Consider the following 14,469-nt stretch of genomic DNA (forward strand, 5'->3'; position numbering starts at 1 on the left):
TTCCAAAATTTAGACTAATTTAAAATTAAATCAATGGTATCGATAAGTATGGTATCTATAAGTATGGATTTTGCGATCTAAAAGATTTACAAGAGCTAAAGTCCTCCAGTTTGTTACTCTAGTTTACGTTCACAACTCACTTCGTTCGAGTATATCCAAGCACTTTCTTCTTCTCTAAGCGATATCTTCAGGTCGAGCACTTCCCAGTTGGCCACACATTCTTGGTTTTGGCCGCTTGGCAAGTCTTTGGACATGTTTAACACTCAATCTGTGCGGCAACTCCCAGGCCGAGGGCAGGCATATGCCGCATTACCTCCGAAACAAATTAAATCGTTTCGCATTCGACTCGAAGCCAGCAAACAGCTCGGGCATAACCAGCAGCGGGAGTAGCAGCAGCAGCAGCAGCAGCAGTAGCAGCAGGAGTAGCAGCATTTGTAAGGAGCAACTGCAAAGGACTATTACCACACACACATGCTCGACGCTCGTTAGGGGCGGTCGATGGTTGGCCGATGTGCGTGGCATGTGGTGGGCGTTGCCACACACTCACTCACACACGGGCATATTCAATTGTGCTCGTAATCTATGGAAACCACAAACTCAGACACACAACTACACAAACTCTGCTCTCTTTTATCTGCGAGCATACATATGTCTTGGGAAATGTTTGCACACCCTGTAGTATAAGAAATTATAGAATGAGAACTCCGACTGCTACAATTTTGAGTTGACTTAGTTGGTATTCAAGTAAATATTAGGGATATTAATATATTTAATTAGGAATACGAATGAAAAACTTAAAGTCAAGCAAGGCAAGTAATATGGTATAGTATATCATTATAATAGTATTTAAAATTTAATAAATAAAATTATTTAGTATTCGAGGTTGATCAAAACATTGTCTTTACAAAATACATCATGAGCTGATCAAAATTGAACTTTCAATAACTTAAAACTTAATTCTTATATTACAAATATTTGTAGTGTCTGATGCTCTAATTGTTCTTTCTGTCTAACACTACCCACATATATAGCGAAAAAATCTGTTTAGGGTCGGTCTGCTACTTATTGAATAAAATACAGTAATCTGGATTGTCTTTGTGGCGAGTGCTGTCCGAAAGATCAGGAATTAGATCAAGTTCAAGGGTTCTCACAGTTGTTGCAATGGGTATTTCGGAATCAAGTATTCCATACGCATGTGACGTCTTAGCTGGCACTCCGCAAACTCTCTCCAATTGACAAATTCTTTCGTATGACACTCCTCGGATCGGCCCTGTAAATAAATCTTTCGCCGAAGATCAGTCCAGATTGGCCTATGTTGGAGCAGAGCGCGCTTTTTGGGCATTACATAGCTCATCACTTTGGGAAAGTTATAAATTGTTGACCTGCCTACACACGCGGTCCCCAAATTTCCTCTGTATACAACGGATAATGTGGATGATAACATTATTAATAATATAATAATATTTATAATGTGGATGATAATATTTATTTAAATATATAAATATTTGATATGAGATTAGTCCGAAATTATTAACAAAATTGTCAGAAGTGTTTGAAAACTTACAGAAAAAATTGTAAGGTATACCCAACTGCACATTTGAAATTTCGCCTGTAGCCTGTAGCTTGTGTGGTTTACGAGATCGCTGCGTTCATACGGACGGACAGATAGACGGACAGACGCACGGAGAGGTGGATGGACGGATGGATAGACGGACAGACGGATAGACGGACGGATAGATGGACGGAGAGAGAAAGCTAAATCGATTCACTGTCGTCATCAATAGTATAGCGACCTCCTGCTTGTTAAGGACATTTCCGCAAGTATCCCACAAAAAATATATATATATATATTATACAGTCAAGAGCTTTGATTCGTTGATCGTCAATGCTTACAAGGGATAATAGGATTTAACTGCCTCTGAGTCGACCAAAATCCGTGGTAGAGTAACTGCTCCATGTATCCTAAAGCGCGTATCCTGCCAAACATTGCCAAGGGTAAAGCCCCAAATGTGATAAACCCAGTTGCCTTTATAGTTCCTTTTGAAACTCGGCAATGATAAGCTGAACTTGTTTCGTTCTTCGGTGGTAGATTCGGTCTGCTTGCGTGCTCCTCTTGATACGATCTTGGTAGCATTGTTACTATCATCCAGAAGCCGCATAAGCTTTGTAGATAGCCTGGATTGCTCTTTTGCCTTTTGACCAAATATATGCATTCCATTCGACTTATTCTTGTCAATTAAACGAAGTTCGGGTTTCCCGGTGATCTTGTGAGCAGGGATTCCTCGCGTTGCTACATTCAAATTCGCAGAAAGTGTTGCCTGCAAGAGCTGATTGAATTAACAATACCAACGCAAGTCGACTGAGACTTACATTCATGTGGCAAGCGATAATTGCCAGTATAAATATACCAAAATTTCCATTAGGCATTACAAACATATATGTAAATGTAAACAAAATTGTACAAAAAATTTATATACCTTACTCAACGATCGCTACAAAATCGCAATAAAACCTTTAACAGCATTTAAAAAGCACTCTTCGTTTTCAATTTCAATTGAAAGCACAGTATGTGAACTTGGGGAATACTCAAACTGTGAGGAGTTTGCGTAATCTATCTCTCGCTCGATTGACAAGGTAAAAAGTCTTTGAATCGTTAATTGAGTTTATCAAAACTTACTGATTAATGAGAACTTGATCAATAATTTAACCATTCCCAGAGTCTCGACATATATACACAGATCAAATGATGCTCAATGACTCAATGACAGCTATGGCTACTCAAACGGGCATATATGACATATACATATGTATATTTGGCTGGATCAACATTATATTCTATAATTTGTATTCTGGACAGTACTTAGCACATATGTATACTACATTAAGGCATAGCATGAAATACGGGCGAAGACGGAGGTAAAAGTTGCAATCCATTTAGACTCTATGCACACACTGACCGACCGATCTGACTTGAGATGTTCTGGCTGCATGGTATTAGAATCCGCTGCCCATTTGGTGCATTGGATACATTGGAATAATGGAATCCAGGCGCATATTACGTCTGATTGCGCACTCCTGATACTCCCGCCATGTTTTGAACTTGGCTACGTCGTGGCACTCCTCGGAATTGCCCGACTTATAGATGTGCATGCGCAGCTCGTTCCAAATGGGTCGACTTTTGATTGGGTAACTATAGACCTTACGCACCAGCCAATTCCTGACAATGGGCACATTATATACTGTCGATGCGCTTGCACAGACCGTGGAGAGGGGGCCACTGTTGAGGGAAGAGAGAATTGTTTGAGAAAAAAATACAAAAATAATAAAATTATATTATATATACATAGTTAGAATAATAAAAATAACAAAAATGGATTTTTATCTTGAAAATATCGGATCATAAATTCTACAAATAAACAGGAATGGATTCTCTTTCCCCCATATATTTAATTAACGCAAGCACTTACTCTGGATAATAATTTTTCTGGGCATTGGAGTCGATTTTGTTAGCCTGGATGGTCTGTCCGACGACGAAGCGAGTGTCTTGGCCAATTATTCCATAGGTAACGCCCCACTGGTTGTACACCCAGTTGCCCTTGCTATCTTTGATGAATCGTGGAAGTCCGTTCCGAGAAATTTTAGCACCAGGAGGGACGGCATTACCCCCACCGGCGGCAGCACCTCCTGCATTAGCATTTGTAGGACCTTCTCCACCAGCACCAGCACCAGCACCACCTCCAGCACCAGCACCAGCACCACCTCCAGCACCAGCACCAGCACCAGCACCACCACCATCACCACCTCCAGCACCAGCACCACCTCCAGCACCTCCAGCAGCATCACCACCTCCAGCACCTCCAGCAGTATCACCATCATCTTGTCTCTCGATACCATCCCGATTGAGTTTACTTTCACTAAATCCCAGGACCCCACCGCCGGCACCGCCTTGACTTGGTTTAACGCCTGTACCAGGACTGGTAGTCGGACCCTGAGCTATGCTCTCCGTTGTTAAGCTCACCTTTGGGGTCTGTGTTCCGACTTTCACCTTACTGACGGTGTCATTCGTGTGCGGCGCATGGCCTTGGTTTTTATTCCCAAATAAACTCATAACAGTCTTATCGGCCGATTTCTTTTCGGCAACCAAAACTTTTGGTGCCCTATCGCCTCGTGGAAGAGCTGCAGAACAGTGTAGCTGTGCGCCGATCAGGCATCCGACAGCCAAAACAAAAACAAAATTTGGCTTCAACATTTTGGATGCGAAATAAACTAGAAATTTGTGTTTGCTCAAACAGATTCACGCATGAAATGAATTTCTCTTTGATTTGGAAAATAGGAATCGGGTGCGAACTCATAGAGTTCGTTTTCAAATATAATCTGTTTAGAAAATAGCTACGAATAGTTGTGCCACGGCAACATACGTAATGCCTACTTTGAAAATATATGAGCGAATCACTTTCGTTCACCTAGCTGCATTTTCGCGAATAGCAACCTTGAATAACTTCGAATGGACTCATAATTAATATGCAGAAACTGTAACGTGTAAAAATCATTAAATTATATGGAAGTGCCAAGAGGAAAGGTACGAGAAAAACAAGTAAGAAAGCTATAGTCGAGACTGCTCGACTACGGATCCCCTGAACCCTTGGAGCAATAGCTATTTCAATCATTTTTCGCGTCTTTCAGCTTACACAAGAAACACGCACACACACACACGCACGCACGCACACACAGGCATACACACACAAACGCATACACACACACACATATACACAAACACATACACATACATACACACACATACACAAACACATACGCACACAAGCACCCACGCATAAACACGCATGGGCTGCAGTGTGCGCTTACTATGAGAACTTAATTGTTTAATAACTTTTTTTGTGGACATACGATCTTCATGAAACTTTCAGATTATGATTACATGTATTTGCCAAATCACAAGTCTCTAGTATTTGAAATACGCTTTTTACAAATATGGGGGTGGGGGTAAATTTTAACAAAAACCGAAATTGCATAAAATGCATATAAGCATTCATTAAAAATTTGGAGACTCTAGCAAAAAAGGTGTAGGAGATATAATTTTATAACTGGTTTTCGATAAGGTTTTTTATCGATAAAAATGATCGGCATGAGTTATCGATTTTTAATGATAAATTTGATATCCGCGCTGTAATTACGGACATTTAAAAAAAAAATTAAAGTCTCTAGCTCTTATATTTTCTGAAATCGACGCGTTCATACATACGGCCGGACGGACGGACGGACAGACAGACGGACAGGGCCAAATCGACTCAGCTCGTCGCCCTGATCATGAATATATATACTTTGTGGGGTCTGCCACGCCTCCTTCTGCCTGTTACATACTTTTAACAAAACCATTATACCCTGATTTCCCATTTTCAATGGGTTCAGGGTATAAAAATAGACATTTTGTCTAAAGGTTTTTTTTTAGAACTTTCTATATATCAAAGTTCATAGTTCAACTTTGATGTATGAACTTCATTACAGCTAACAAATTTAAAAGTTTCCAACGCTACACAGGGTATCTGCTGGCTGGTCAATTAATTTAGGCACACTTTACTTGTTTACTTGTCCGTTAATTGCTGTAAGCTAATTAGATTGTCAAGAATGAAAATTTGACGCTACGCTGGCTAGTGGAGGAGCTGCCGAATCTCAGCTGGTAGCACATTTTGCAAATGTCCTTTTTAGCCATTGTTTGAGGATATTTTTGTGCGCGCTTTGCCAACCAGAAGTAATACAGATTTTTGCTCAGCCAATTTGACGGGGACTTGACTAAAAACACGACCAACTGGAGAGTACGTGGCTAAGGTCTATCATGGAATGTTACTGGCTGGGCGTGAGCGTGGGCGTGGCTGGCAGAAAACCCACTTAAAGCAGCCACCGAATGCGACTAAAATGCGTGCAAATGCGCTGGCCCCGTCGATGCATACAATTCAAATTACAAGCATAATGAAATACTTTATTTCACATACAATTTCAGTTTTAATTTAAATACCCTGTATATGGGCGCAGTGCAGCCAATTGGGATATTAGCTGCAGACATAGCCAAAGTGACGTCGATAGACTTATTATGTGTTTTTATTGAGGTGCAAAATATTTACAATTTTTTCAAAATCGGTATCAGCTTGCGATCCAGTTGTTGACTCCTTCATCAACTTCCTTTCCTATATTCAATGAAAATTTATTGAGTTTTTTGCACTTTGGGATTCAGGACCCTTTGAAATATATTGGAGATATAGACAATGCTTTATAGTTGTGTTCAGCTTGCGGAAAAATCTATTCTGCTCCTCTTCTCTGTTTCTCTCTTACCCTTTCACTCATATACTGAACCGTCTTCGTAGACTATATAGACGAGAAAAATATCTTCTGCGTGTCTAATTCGTTTATTGATATCTCATCCACACACATTCTCTATCTGGGTGTTCTTGCTGCATAAGTCTTATAGCTCAGTATACCTAAGAAAAAATGTTCTCGAATTCTCACTTTTTCCCTCTCTCTGCCCATTCTCTCTTTTTCACTCCCTCATTCCTCACTCTCTCCCTCACTCCTTCCTCTCTCTCTCTCTCTCTCTCTGTCTCTCTCTCTCTCTTTATCCTTGTCTGTAGTCATATATATATTATTTTACAGGGTATCTAAATACTATTACGCTCTATAAACATATTCCTGCTGTTGTTATTGCTGCCGCAATTTCGACTTCGTATGGCAAAATGGCAGTTTACGCTTCTTTGGCATTTTGTGGCAATGCAAACACGCCCCCAGAGGTGCGCCCCAGCAGCAGCATGCAGCTAACCACTACCCATTACCCATTACTCATTGCGCATTGCCCATTACATTAGCCAGTTGCAGCTTCACCTGCCCAGGCATCGAGTGGCATACTCGAGCATGTCTTTACATCTTTTTACGCTTGGCTATAGCTCAAAGTGCTTAACTGGCTAAAGAGATGGGGCGGGTGGGGGAGTAGAAGCGGGAGGCAGGTGGGAGTGAGGCCTGTGAGGGGCAGACAGCATAAGTTGGCTACAAAATGGCAGCAACCCCCAAGACCCCTACCCCCCTGAATTATATGGCATGGAATTGTGCAGTGAGTATATATATAAATATGTATATATATATATCTATATGACTGTATGTGGTATATAGGTTGATGATAAATGCTGAAAATTCAATTATGCTGGATGTATGTTGAGGCGATAAGGGCTCGTTTCTAAAGAAGGTCTGACATGGTCAGATAGCTGGATGAACGGGGGAGCCCACATTGTATGCATGATCTCGAGTATCTTTGTTTGTATTTTTAAACATTTATCTGGCTGGCAACAATAACAACAACAACAACAACAACAAAAGCAATAAGAAGAAGAACGACAACAATTGAACTTGGTTCTGTTTGCTCAGCATAACAGCAATTGATCAAATGCTTTAGACTAGAGCTGGCTGTGACTCGTGCTTTCTTTGCGTGACACGAGTCAAAACTGTTTTCGAAATAATATAGATGAGTTTCTTTATATATAAAAAAATATTGTTGTCAAGACATAACTAAGGGACTGAACATATATGTATATATTATTTTCTAAATTTAGGTCATTTGTAATGAAATAATCTTTATGATACAAATACTTTCAGGTTATGCGTGCTGGGGAAAATGGTCAAATTCTGCTGCATTTAACATGACAATGCAGGCGAGGATGCAACGCGGAACTGGGAGGAACCTAGTATAAACCAGAGAACAACCTGGGAGGAACTTGGGAGGAACCTGTAAGGAACCTGGGAGCAACTTGGAAGGATCCTGGGAGGAATTAGGGAGGAACCTGGGAGAAGCTGTAAATGAAATCAAAGTAAAGAGTCCCGTAGGGCCCAATAAAGCTGCCAGAAACGATAAAAATCTCGATATATGTATGTATAAAAATCTAGATATATGCGTTGATGTTAGTCTAAAGCAGCAGTAAGCCCTACAAAAATATCTGGTAATCTAAAATTTTCTCTAGAATTGTACAACACGCGCTCATCGCTAGTTTGGCGTCGCCCTTTGTGTTCTTCACTGAGTTGATCTTGCCTTGGAATCTGTATCTGTTCGCTGTGGCCGTGGATTGTCTGAAAATCGATCTGCAGACATGGCAAGCGCCAAAATACGCAAAAGTCACGTAGTCAGCAAATGGCCACAGACAAGAAAGAGGGCTCCCATAAACCATCTGGGCTGGCAATATAGACAACGCTAATGAGTCCGCGCGATTTATGCAAATATCGGTACAACTGATCGCGCTCGAACTGAGCTGAACCCGTAACAGGAAAAAAAAAAAAAAAAAAAAAAAAACTAATAATAAAAATAATAAATAAAGAACAATAGTAATAACAAGTAGAAACATAGTAGTCGTAGCTGCTGGGTGTTCACTGTACCTGGATGTAGTCCGGTGAGCAATTAAAGTGTCACAAGTTCGGGACATGCAATATTTCATGACGCAATGCCCAAGATTATGAATATAAATGCAAATTAGGCACAGCTCGAGTGGGCGCTTGAGCCGGCACTCGCCTGTCTCTTCTGGTGCGGGAGAGAGGGGGAGAGAGTGAGCGTGGGGGTGGGGTGGGCGTGGATGTAGGGAGCGTGACAATCATTAAAAGTCAAGTGAACGTAGTGGCTCCTTCGTCGCTTGAACAATCACTGAAAATGAAAATGACTAACGGTAACCACGATAGTCGACATCCGGGGCAAACGGTTCCATTCGGTGGCAAGCAGGTGCCCCCACGGTGGCTAACGGTGGTGGCACTCACAGTGGCATTGGCTGCCGCTGAAAGAAAATTACGCTCTTATCTTGCTTCCTGTCGTGACACAATTTTCTATCATAGCCAACTGAAGGACTTGTTGTAGTTGTTGCTGCTTTGTTGGAGTCGCCGGATCCGTGTGTTGTGGCCAAAGACATAAAGTTATTATTGCTTTTGCTGCTGGCCAAGAGTGCACGGATTCCGGCCAGCCATGATAAATGTGTCCAGCGCACGTTTTGGCCAACGTCATAATTTAGTCAACATTACATCATATATATATATATGTATATTATATTGGCCTAGAAAACTTGGCTAAGACCCTGGAAATCTTGCATAATTAGATAGACCAACCGCATGCAAGCTCAAAACCGATTTTTATATAGATTAGCGGGACACAAACGTATAATTCTATGAATATCATAAATACTAATTCGTTATTAAGTGTTTGCCACTGCGAAACAACAATTTCTGTTGGTTGTTGTTGCTGCTGTTACTACTGCCGTTGTAGTAGTAGTTGCTGTTGTTGTTGTTGTTGTAATGAGCAAGCCAGAATATCGAAGTGAAAATCTACCGTACGTGACAAATTGAAAAAAGCGCATCAGTGAAGCGAAGTTAACTAGTGAGACCTGTGTGGAATCAACCATAGAATATTGGACGACTTGGAACGATGTCGAACGACTTCGAGCAACGACAACAGTTTTGATGACTTCCTACGACAGCAGCAGCAGCAGCAGCAGCAGCAGCAGCAGCAGCAGCAGCAGCAGCAGCAGCAGCAGCAGCAGCAGCAGCAGCAGCAGCAGCAGCAGCAGCAGCAGCAGCACCAGCAGCAGCCAAGTCAGTCCAAAAGCAACAACAACATCGGCACGAACAACAACAAAAAAGCTACTGCTCGCTTTTTTACGAGTGTTCGTTAAAAACAGGCAACAAACAGCGCCCCGACCTTACCCTACCTTAACTTACCCCCCCACGCACACACGCCCGCTGCAGCCGAGTCTCTCAGACTACAGCGACGCGACGTCAATGTCCCATGCTCAGCGACGGCGACAACAGCTCTCGGTGCTGTAAGTAATAATACTATCTAGACACGTGAAATGAGTTATCAACGCAACGTGTAAAACTCTCGTTGGCACAGTGGCATCAAATGCATTTGCACTGCTCGAAAATGAGCAATTGCAAAGATCATTGCACAATACATTGCAGAGAAATACTGCACAAAATAATTTAGTTAATTTTAAGTTGAAAAATCTATGTTTTCCTTTTGGCATTATTCATATATCTATATAATATATATAATTGCATATAAGACGAAACATATTACACATATTTCAAAAATAAAAATAAAAAGTTAAAATTATTTGTAAGTTTATTATTTATTTATTTATTTTATTTTCATTTTTTTTTTTTTTTTTCAATTTATTATTACTCTTTTTCAATTGAGATTATTATTATCGAGATTAGCTGAATAAATGAGCAACATGAAACATCGAACCGCAATCTGAGAACCCCTCAGATTTCACATTATGCTGGATCATGTGTCATTGTTAGATAAAATAATATTATATGAAATTGTTTAATAATAGATTTATGATATTGTATGATATTGCCTGCATATGAACAATCATTTTATATTTTAGTATATATCTGAGAATTATTTATAAGTCTGTTGACCACTGTGCACTGTTAGCGATGCATAAGCAAACCTGACTAGAAGTTACCCCGGATTAAACGATAATATGAGATCTTAACTATTGCATTTCAGGTTATAATTTCTAACAATATTCTAAAACTTTCGGCATGCTTAAAGTTAACATTTTTAAGTTTAAGTCCATTCACTAACTGTAAATAGTGCATGTCCAGGCAATCGCTGTGTGGAGGGTAGGCAAAGGGCCTGATTACCATGACGCAGATCAGAAATATTCGTTGAGTGTTTGTCGTTACGTTAACGTTTACTGTTACTGTTTCTTCTCCCTTCTCCACATACATGCACATGCACATGCACATTCATACACACGTATGTGTGTATATATGTATTGACCAGAAGAATGGAACTGTCGTTCTGGTTGCCATTGTCACCCGACAATCCCAATTACCGTACACACAGATGCTGTGGTCGAGGCCAGCTATAGCCTCAACTCCAACTTCGACTCCGAGTCGAGACCCTGCCCTACCCCAGTCTCTGATTCGGTTTCTGCCTGGGCCACTGGCTCTTATGGCTCATAACTTTTCAGTTAATGAAGACATAAAACTCAGCATTGGAAGCTGCTGCGGCAGCTGCGTCCATAAAGCTGCGGCTCTGGGCAGAGAGAAGCTGCCGAAGCTTTTGTTCCCTTCTTGTTTGTTATTGCTGTTCTTCTCATCGCTGTTGCTGTTGTTGCCGTCGTTCCTGCTGCTGTTATTTGTTTGTTTGTTTGTTTTGGCAGTCACAAGTTAGTTGCAAGATGCTTGTATCTGGCTTTATGCCAAATCCACACATACATATTTCTGTATATTTATTTATATATAAATTTATGTGTTTATGTATACATCTCTATGTATCTGGCGAGTGATAAAACGTGCTAGAGAATGCGCATGTATATAGATAAATACATACTTACATACATATAAACATACAGAAGTCGTTGTATATGCATGCACGCACGCATATACAGTGAAACGCCATTTTGAAGCGCTGTCGCTGTCGCAGTCGCAGTCACTGACGACGGCGCTGCCACGGCTGTTGCTATCAGCGCACATCAATGGACCAACGACAGTGGCGACATTTTGGAGCACATTACGTTGGTCAAAGTGTGAGAGAGCGGTGCGGCATAGATGCGCGAACGGGATGGCCATAGTGAAGAGATAAGAGAGGAAGCGAGCGAGGGAGATAGATAGCGAGCGAGACAGAGAACGAGAGCGACAGAGAGAGAGCGCACGCTGGCAAAATGAGCAGCGACAGCAACAGCAACGATGGCAGAGCGTCGGCGTTTGCGGCGACACAGAGATAGAGAGATATGATAACGGCAGCGACTGCAGCAGAAGCAGCGGCAGCGGCAGCGACAGAGGGCACAGCAACGGCTACTGTCTATGCCACGCCTATATGCGCAGCAGCAGTGATTGTCGTTGCCGTCGGTAAAACAGAAGAAGTAGCGGTGCAGGATTTGATTAACTTGCGGCTAACCTAACCTCAATCAAGGACTCGTTCCGGTCGGCCGCAGGCATTGTCCTTGGCGAGGCCAAAGCTGGCGTCGTCGCTGCGCTGCCATTGCAACAGTTTGCCTCCACGTTTGGCCTCTTAACACACTTCATTAATCAAAAAACATGCCACTGGGGCCAAACGCAAAGCTGGCACTACAAATACGAATTCGCCGCGTCATGGCGAATTCAATACGAAGGCACACGCGCTCTCTCATCCAAAGCTCCACCTACCGAAGTAAAGCGCAGACGCACAAAGCAAACACGCAACGCACGGCCAGCGCATATGAGAGAGCGAGAGAGCTACAGAGAGAGCAGCAGAGCAGCTCGTGTATTAAATGGGAGCTACGGCTGCTAGCAGCGCTGCCGTCAGTCGATGACGATGACAAACGAATGACAGACACTCTCCTCGCTGTTTCTTGTTGTTGCTTCTGTTTTGGAGAGAGATAATGGGCAAGAGATAAGAGACGTCAGGTAGCGATGGCGATGGTTACAATTGTTGTTGTTGTTGTTACACAAATGCCCGCCAGTCAGAAACGTTCGTTTTTCGTTTTTGTGCGCGTGTGTGAGTGTCGATGAGAGAATATATGTGCATATGCTTCTGTGTGTATGTGTGTGTGTTTATATTTCTGTGCACTGGGCAGATGTTAGCTGCGCTGTGAGCTTTGCTGTGCTGCAATTTACGATTACCTCATACTGTAAATTGCATCTCTTGCCATGCACAAACACACGCATACACACATACAGGTATACTGTATACATATACGAATATATATACATTTTGATAATTAAATGTGCGCTAAATTATTTCATTTTACCAATGCAATGCCCCAGTCTCCAGTCAACTCCGCCAAGCTGGTCACACTTTGAGGCTGTCTGCTGTCCCGTCAGAGAAATTAATGAGAATTTTCTTATGGGTCGCAATTTATAATGAAAGAGGCCTTCACTTAATATATGTATATGCATATATTACTGTATATACATGTGATTGTGAATATGTGGGTGTGTGCTTAACTCTTAATTAAGCCTTCGCATTTGAGGTCAATAAGTTGCGGCTGCAACTTGTGCTGAAGTTGTGGCTGGGCTCCATGCGTGAACAGCTTTCTGGCGTAGATATTCAAAGAAGTTTAGCATCTGGCCTGGACACGGAAGATTAAATAAAAACTGACTTTCCCACATTGAAGATTACATTTGAATTAAATCTAAATTATGAAAACGATATTAAACTCAGATCAATATAAACAGCATACATTTGTATAATGTATCTAATAATATAAATGGACATGTATAAGAAATAAATATATTCAAATACATGCAAATATAATATTATCTACTTGAGCTTCAAATCTAAAAGTTTTATAATTTCTAGAAATTAAGAATGCTGCTTTATAATATTGAAATGCTTACAAATTGCACCTGAAAATTTTTCAAATGTTAATTGGTTTCTAAAAATACATAATTTTTTATTATTACGAGAACTAAAGAACATTAAAAAATAAAATAAAATAAGTATTAGATCGTAAAAGAATCGAAAATACCCTACACTTTCTAGAATAATTCAAAAAATTTCCCATTTCATGATTTTTAGCATCTTCAAGTTCCACAATATCACTCATTCTACGCAGATAAAACAAAAATATTTACCATTTATTGTTTTTACGTAATTTATTTCAAAATGACTTCATTTGCATTCGATTTGCACAGAATGATAAATATAGTTGTAAACTATATATATAGCATATAGAATACATGTACAGATATAGGTCACCTTGAAATTGGCAAATCCCATGGGCAATGTGTATAGATGTGTGTGTGTAATTCCGCTGCAAGATCAAGTGTATTTATAATTAGAACAAAGCAGAAATATCTGCATATATGTATGTACATATATATACATACATATGTACATATACATATTTATAGGGATATAGATTTCTGGCCAACTTTCTAGCACTCGTGTATGGCGCCGCGAATAACACACAAAACAAAGATAAACAGCAATAAAAATTGTGTATAATATTAATAGGGCGCAACACATTTGGATAGCGAGTCGTTTACAACAATTATACGTATCATAAAGTTGCCAAAAACTACAACAGCAACAGCAACAACAGCAGCAAGAGGAAGAACAACAACAACAACAATTAAACAGTTGCTAAGTGTTGTTTGGGAAAATCTTTGTGCATATTTTACGACATGGAAAAACAAATGTTATTCACTCGCTCGAGTTGCTTTTATTATGAGTTTTTCTCGTAATACGAAAAAAATGCGAGCAATGCGCTGAAATTGGAACGCAGACTGCAGCAGCAGCAGCAGCAGCAACAGCAGCAGCAGCAACAGTAGCAGCAGGGCAGGTGATAGTCAAGGCAACGTGTGTGGGAGGGTGGCGGATGTTACCCTGCACATGCACATATTGATTGCGAGCACTTGACGTGGGCAATACTCGACGGGGGTTTCGCTTTTGATAAACGACTGACACGCGGCCTGCGCAGGCGACAAATGCAACGAGCA

The 14,469-nt window shown here is 40.9% G+C and overlaps 2 protein-coding genes across 2 annotated transcripts; both read right to left on the reverse strand.

Moving 5' to 3' along the window:
* Window positions 1-834: 834 nt before the first annotated feature.
* Window positions 835-2,696, reverse strand: LOC26528733. Its single transcript, XM_015165896.3, has 3 exons — window positions 2,371-2,696; window positions 1,894-2,318; window positions 835-1,412 (listed from the first exon to the last, which is right to left on the reverse strand). Exons 1-3 carry the CDS (start codon window positions 2,434-2,436, stop codon window positions 1,148-1,150), a joined length of 756 nt encoding a protein of 251 aa, XP_015021382.1. The 5' UTR covers window positions 2,437-2,696; the 3' UTR covers window positions 835-1,147.
* Window positions 2,697-2,791: 95 nt separating this feature from the next.
* On the reverse strand, window positions 2,792-4,386 carry LOC6577902 (circumsporozoite protein). Its single transcript, XM_002003797.4, has 2 exons — window positions 3,468-4,386; window positions 2,792-3,277 (listed from the first exon to the last, which is right to left on the reverse strand). The coding sequence occupies exons 1-2, from the start codon at window positions 4,247-4,249 to the stop codon at window positions 2,995-2,997; spliced, it is 1,065 nt and encodes a 354-aa protein (XP_002003833.1). The 5' UTR covers window positions 4,250-4,386; the 3' UTR covers window positions 2,792-2,994.
* Between the last annotated feature and the right edge of the window lie 10,083 nt (window positions 4,387-14,469).

This window comes from Drosophila mojavensis, unplaced genomic scaffold (assembly GCF_018153725.1).
Source record: "Drosophila mojavensis isolate 15081-1352.22 unplaced genomic scaffold, ASM1815372v1 contig_49, whole genome shotgun sequence".
NCBI classification, from domain to species: domain Eukaryota; kingdom Metazoa; phylum Arthropoda; class Insecta; order Diptera; family Drosophilidae; genus Drosophila; species Drosophila mojavensis.

Coding starts and splice junctions, on each gene's coding strand:
- LOC26528733 (XM_015165896.3), bottom strand. CDS start 2,436: ATGTTTGTAATGCCTAATGGAAATTTTGGTATATTTATACTGGCAATT. Junction 2,319..2,370: donor TTATCGCTTGCCACATGAAT/GTAAGTCTCAGT, acceptor CAGCTCTTGCAG/GCAACACTTTCTGCGAATTT. Junction 1,413..1,893: donor GTTAAATCCTATTATCCCTT/GTAAGCATTGAC, acceptor CGTTGTATACAG/AGGAAATTTGGGGACCGCGT.
- LOC6577902 (XM_002003797.4), bottom strand. CDS start 4,249: ATGTTGAAGCCAAATTTTGTTTTTGTTTTGGCTGTCGGATGCCTGATC. Junction 3,278..3,467: donor CAGAAAAATTATTATCCAGA/GTAAGTGCTTGC, acceptor TTCCCTCAACAG/TGGCCCCCTCTCCACGGTCT.